Genomic DNA, 6,340 nt, shown 5'->3' on the forward strand with positions numbered 1-6,340 from the left:
TTCATTGTGAGTCACGTGTAAGTCTGATCAGGACGGGGTTCTCGGGCTGCTGGGTGGCTCAGTCGGTTAAACATCCAACCGTTGATTTTGGTTCAGGTCACGTTCTCAGGGAGTCGTGGGTTGGTGCCCTGGCTCAGGCTCTGCGCACCGGCAGGGTGGAGGCCGCTTCGGATTTCCCTCTCTCCCTTTCTCTCTGCCCCACCCCTACTCATGCTCTATCTCCTTCCAAATAAATAAACGCACTTAAAAAACAAAACAAACGGTTCTCATTCTCATTTTCTCGATCACCTGCTCCCAGAAGGCCTGATGAGGGTTTTGCTTTTCGAGACTACAAACTGAGACGCGCTGTGAAAGAATACACGGAGGACACGGAATTCAGTTGTCAGGCGGTAGGACTCCTCAGTGTTGTTCCTGCAGGACCTGGGAGTGTCCCCCCCACCCCGCCCCCCGGGAAAGATATTTATGTGGGCCTGGAAACTGTCCTCTTAAAACAAACTTAAGAAGGACAAAGAACGCAATGTTCTGAGGTTGCTTTTATTGCAGGAATTTGGTGAGCCCCACCCGGATACCACTGGCCCCAGCTCATCCCACAGCACCCACACACAGGCGCACCGTGAGGTCACTGGGGGCCCGCGGGAGCCCCCCCGCCAGTGTGACCGGAGCCGCTGGCTCGGCTGCCGTGCGTGGTGGTCCCTCTGCGTCCTCGACCCCTTAGGCGGCCAAGGAGTGGGTCTCAGCGCCCCTCCGTCTCACGCTTCCTGGGTCTGTGTCCCGGAACCCTGGAGCTCTGTCTTCAGAGGCTGTCGCCTGCAGCCCCCCACTCAGAAAGGGGGCACCTCCTGACGTGAGCATCTCCTCTGTCCACGAGGCTCCACATGGCCCGTGTCTTGAGGCCCTGCATGTGGCAGGGTCAAAGTCACTGTTCTCAAAGAGCCTGGGAACCAGGCCCCAGCGGGGAGGCTAGGCGGCTGCGTCCGCGGCTGTGGGCTGGATCAGCATGGTGGTGGCCTGCAGCGGGTAGTAGCGGCCACGCCAGGTCTTCCAGAAGATGCCCTTCTTGCGCTGCTGCCGCTGGTGTGGGACGGAACGGAAGTACTGGCCGTTGAGGTTGGAATGGCCACAGGTGCCAAACCACCAGCCACCTGCCGGGGTCAGAGAAAGCAGAGCCTGGTCAGGCCGGGGTCCCTGTGGCTCCACTGAGGCAGGGAGGGAGACGAGACCAGAGAGTTTTCCCTCTAATGTTGATTTTTGAGAGACAGCATGAGCGGGGGGTGGAGATGGGGTGAGGAGCAGAGAGAGAGAGGCAGGGACAAAGAGTCTGAAGCGGGCTCCATGAGGACAGCAAAGAGCCTGACGCGGGGCTCGAACTCATGACCCGTGAGATCATGACCTGAGCCAAAGTCAGATGCTTAACCGACTGAGCCACCCAGGCGCCCCGTACTTTATAAACCTTAGAGGGGAAGAGCTTTCTTGTGATTGTCACACAACGTCCTGAGGACTGCCAGGTTGTGACAAAGGAGTCTCAGGGGCTCTGGGTCCCCTCCCCAGTAGCTACAGCTTTGGGAAGTGTCTGTGACTGTGGCAAATTACTTCTCTGTACCTGACACGTGGGAAACGTTTATTAAAGACTTTCTGGGTGGCTTACTGGCTTAAGCGTCTGACTCCTGATTTTGGCTCAGGTCGTGATCTCAGGGTTCATGAGTTCGAGCCCTACATCTGCACTGATAGCGTGGCACCAACTCGGGATTCTCTGTCTCCCTCTCTCTGGCCCTCCCTTGCATATGCTTCTTTTTTTCCCCTGTTTTTTAGTTAATTTTTGAGAAAGAGAGACAGAACAAGCAGGGGAGGGGCAGAGAGAGAGGGAGACACAGAACCTGAAGCAGCTCCAGGCTCTGAGCTGTCAGCACAGAGCCCAACGCGGGGTTTGAACCCATGAACCGTGAGATCATGACCTGAGCTGAAGTCAGATGCTCAACCAACTGAGCCACCCAGGCGCCCCTCACCTGCATGTGCTTTTATACTCTCTCTCTCTCTCTCAAAATTAGATAAACATTAAAAAAAGACTATAATCATCATCCATTTCTTGCATTTATATTCAATCAAACCCTATAAAATTACAAGTATTTTATCATTTTTTGACCCACCAGAAAGCAATTTCATACATTTCACTTTACAGAGCCGGGATGGCCTGGGTGGTCAGTTGGTTGAGCATCTAACTCTTTAGTTTGGCTCAGATCATGATCTCACGGTTCGGGAGTTCGGGCCCTGTGTCAGGCTCTGCGCAGACAGTTAGGAGTGTGCTTGGGATTCTCTCTCTCCCTCTTGCTCTCTGTCCTTCCCCCACTTGCTCTCTCAAAATAAATAAAACTAAACAAAAAAGGACAAGACACAATTTATCTTGGTGGCTTGGCCACAAGCGTCATCTCAAGAGAATCCTAAGGAGGGAGCACTGCGGTTATACCCAGTTAAAAGATGGGGACATTGAAGGTGAGAGAGGGTAAGTCAGTTGCCCAGAGACACACAGCAAGTGAGGAGAAAGGGGGGCAGGGGATGGACGGAATTCAGCATTGAAGGCAGGACAGGGAAACACAAAGGCAGAGAAGGGAGGTCTTGACCTTGTGGGGCCAGGGGGGACAGACAGGGACAGAGCCTGCTCACCCGAGAGGCTCTTGGCACAGTTCTTGTCCCCACGGAGGTCGTGGTCTTGATCCCAAGTGGAGAAGGGCAGGGAGAGGCCACTGGGGGCAACAGTGGTGGCACCAAGTTCATTGGCCACGGGGGCTGTGAGCTGCAGGCTGTAGGCTGTGTCCTCGCCACCCAGATGGACCGGGAACTGCAGCGACTCGGCATTGCCCTCCCAGTCCTGCAGCTGCACGGCCAGCCGGCTGTCGCGGTCCCCCGTGATGCGGTGAACCTTCTCCAGGCCCAGCCAGAACTCGCCTACAGGAGCAAGGCCAGCCGGTGAGACGGACCCACCTCCTCGCCCCTTCCTCCACCCCTGCTTCTGGCTCCCCCTGGAAACACGCACCTTGGGGGTCTCCGAAGCCAGCCTTGTAAGCTTCCCAGGGCTGGTTAAAGTCCACGGAGCCGTCCTGGCGCCTCTGAATCACAGTCCAGCCTCCATCTGCCCGGAGAGGGGCAAGGTCATCAGAAGGACCCTTTGTGTGGGGGACCCCGATTTCCCATCTGGCTCCCAAACCCTACGCTGCCTCCGAACCCAGAAAGGGCAATGCTCCTCTCATTCACCCCAGCAGGACTAGAGGAAGGTGGCTAAAGGTGGGCTGGCCTAGATCATGGTCCCAAGGCCCCGGGAGGGAGGAAGCAGTAGAAATCTAGGAAGCTTCTCTCTGCCCACTGCACCATGGGTACTGGTGGGGAGTTCCATTTGACAGAATGACCACAGGGCCCAGGCTCTGACGCAGGACACCCCTGTGGGCGGCACATCCTACCTGAGGTCATCTTGCAGTTAACCAGGAAGGGTGGGGACCCCTGAGGCTGGATCTGGAACAGTCCGCTCTGGCGCTCCCCCTCTTCAAACAGCTCTTGGCAGTCCCTGGGCAGCCCTGAAGGGCAGGCACAGAGAGAGATGGGGTGATTGAGGCAGGAAGAGTCTCAGGAAACAGGCATGTTAGGGGCTAGGCAGCGGGTGACAGGGGACATGAGGGGCAGTCTCGGATTCACAACATGCCCTGTCCCGGACGGCCCCCTGCGCCACCCCCCATCCTGCCTCCTCCCACACCGCATTCTCACCTCGGGCCACACAGCCTGCCTAGTACACACACACCCTCTTGCCACAGGGACTTTGCACATGCCAGTCACCATGCCTGGGACCCTCTTCCCTCAGGCCCTTCTTGCCTCATTCCTGCTTCTAGAAGGGGTGCTTCCCTGACCCCCAGACCAGGAGAGACTCCCAAAAGGTACATTAAAGACTTCCTGCTCTCCACCCCGGAGCCAGTCATCCGGTGGTCTCTCTCGGACACTGAATGAGGACTCCATGGGGCCAGGGACAGAGTGGCTCTTTGTCCACAGTCTGGTACCAGTGCCCAGGCCTGTCCTAGCCCACAGGAAGTGTTTAATAAAGACTGGAGGCATGGGTGACTGCCAAGTTGGGCCAGGGTGGAGAAGGTGGGATGGAGCTGAGTAGCAGCGCTCTGCCGCTTCCGGGGGAGGGGGGGGGGCGGTCTCCGCTAGAGGCTTGCAAAGTCCGGGGCCCCGCCTGGGATCCCAGGTGCAGGAAGGGGAAGGTGAGGAAGACTAAGGAACCAAGGAGGAAGCCGGGAGGGAAAGAGGAGGGAGGGATGGCTGGGGCGTGTCCACAGCCTCGGGAAGTCCCCGCCCCCAATCCAGCCCGGAAAGTAGGGAAAAGGTCGCCCCCGGGGGAGGGGGAAGTCCACACTGAAGGGGGGGCGGGTCAGAGGAATGGGGGCAGGCCCAGGGTGACTGGAGACATTTTCCGGTGTCGGTCCTGGAGCAGCTCCCCTTTCCCCTACTTTCCTCTCTTCCAATTGGGGAGGCACAGGGCCAACCCACCAGTGTGGCTTCCATTAGCACCAGCTGTTTGTCTCCTGCAGCTCTGACCCTTCCCCTACTTGGCAGGGCTGAGCCCGCAGCCTGGGAGTCCCCAGACCCACGCACCCCCCACCCTAACAGCCCCCAGCCCAGACCCAGGCCTGCTGGCCTGGCTCCGAAGCCCCTCTAGGCGAGGGGGTGGGGAGGGGGTTGGGACGGTGTACTGGACCCTCACTGGCCTGATGGGGGGGGGAAGAGTGGGGGAGGGAGGGGGAGGGGAGCCCTCAAGACTTGGGAACCGGCAGCCAGCAAGCAGCCCCCCGGGGTGTGAAGGGGGAATCCGAACTTTTACCCAGTTGGCTGCACTCTACGGATGCCAGGAGGGGTGCCGGGGTAGGAGGCACAGGGACGCCAACTGGGTCTGGAGCCCTGAGCTCAGAGACACCAGGAGCTGGGAGCCTGTGCCAGACGCACAGACACACACTGCGCGGCCAGGAGGTTTGGGGCGATCTGGGATGCGCAGTGAAGGACCCAGACGGTGGCAACGGCCCATTCTCTGCAGGAATGGCGGTGATCAGGGACTTCGGGACCAAGAGAGGAGGGAGGCATCACGTGTGTGGGGTAGGAGCCCTGGGTTTGACAGATGCGAGAGTGAGTGGGGTGTCTGGCCAGGGAGTTGGGGGTTCCCTGCCCCTTCCTGCCTCCTAGTGCTACATTCCAAGACGGGAGTGGGGGCTCAGAATCCCCCTCCCAGGCAGCCGTCTCTCTTCATCCAGTCCGAATTCCAGGCTCCGTAGCTGGCACTTTCCTGTCCACCAGTATGCCCTCAGAGAAGGTTCCAGCCTTCAGGAAGGCGTCTCTGGGCTGCACTGCCCCCTTCCCCCCACCCCTGCAGTTCAAGTTCGTCTTGGACCCCCTTAAAGACCCCACACCCAGTTCCAGTTAGTGGCCAGCAGGGCTCCAGGGGAAGCCACTGCCAGGAAGAAGGGTGGGGTGGCCTAGCTGGCCAGGGGCAGGGGTGAGGTGGGATGTACCTGCATCAGCCCTTTACCAGTGAGCCCACAGGAACCCGGGGCCAGGGACTCTCTTCTTCCCAGCAAGGTGGAGCAGACAAGGAGGGGGATGAGAAAGGTAAGTGGGTGTGTCTGGTGGTTGGGGGGGAGGGGCTGCCAGAGGACAGACAGCAGGGGGCTGGACACTCACTGTGCAGGCGGCTGGTATTGTGAGCAGGGCCAGCGAGCTGTGCCATCTTGGGTAGCCTCTTCCTTCTGCTAGGCTTGGCCATCCTGTGGCTCAGGTGCATGGGGGCCAGGAGGCTCACCTGGACAGGACAGGAGGAGGATGTCAGGTCTGGCTGGCTCTGAGTGCACACCCACAGGGCAAGCTTCTGCCTTCCCTCCAACCCCGGGCCAGGCATGCATGCGCACCTGGCTCTGCAGAGTCTCTATTTTCAGCTGCTGCTTCTCCAGGTGCCGCTGCTGCCGGGCCACCTTGTGGAAGAGCTGCTCAATCCTGCTGTTCTGAGTCTCGAGCTGAGTCTGGGGGAGCGCGCGCACGGCGGTGAGGACCCGGCCTTCTGCGGCCAGCTTCTCCCATTCATCACCGCTCGCCTGGTCCTCCAACGGTCCCTCCTTAGAGACCGGGGCGGGAAGCCCGGGGAGCCCGGGATGCGTGCCCTCTCCCGCCCACGTCTTCGAGCCCCGCGGGAGGGCAGTAGGAGCGCATGTACCTGCAGGCTGCCGAGGGTCTCAGGGGCGGCGTCGCCGCGGGGGCCGGGGCCCGAGGGCGCGGCGGACCCCCCGGACTCCGTGCAGGCTGCCCCGCACGCGCG

The 6,340-nt window shown here is 59.8% G+C and overlaps 1 protein-coding gene across 1 annotated transcript; it reads right to left on the reverse strand.

Moving 5' to 3' along the window:
- Nucleotides 1-515: 515 nt before the first annotated feature.
- ANGPTL4 (angiopoietin like 4) lies at nucleotides 516-6,334 on the reverse strand (the record flags this gene model as incomplete). The annotated part of the gene is made up of 7 exons (XM_029917476.1): nucleotides 516-1,142; nucleotides 2,659-2,940; nucleotides 3,029-3,124; nucleotides 3,450-3,563; nucleotides 5,713-5,830; nucleotides 5,937-6,047; nucleotides 6,239-6,334. Coding segments are annotated over 7 exons (999 nt in total), but the record flags the coding sequence as incomplete, so codon positions are not given.
- Nucleotides 6,335-6,340: the final 6 nt, after the last annotated feature.

The sequence above is a fragment of the Suricata suricatta genome, chromosome 12 (genome assembly GCF_006229205.1).
Source record: "Suricata suricatta isolate VVHF042 chromosome 12, meerkat_22Aug2017_6uvM2_HiC, whole genome shotgun sequence".
NCBI classification, from domain to species: Eukaryota; Metazoa; Chordata; class Mammalia; order Carnivora; family Herpestidae; genus Suricata; species Suricata suricatta.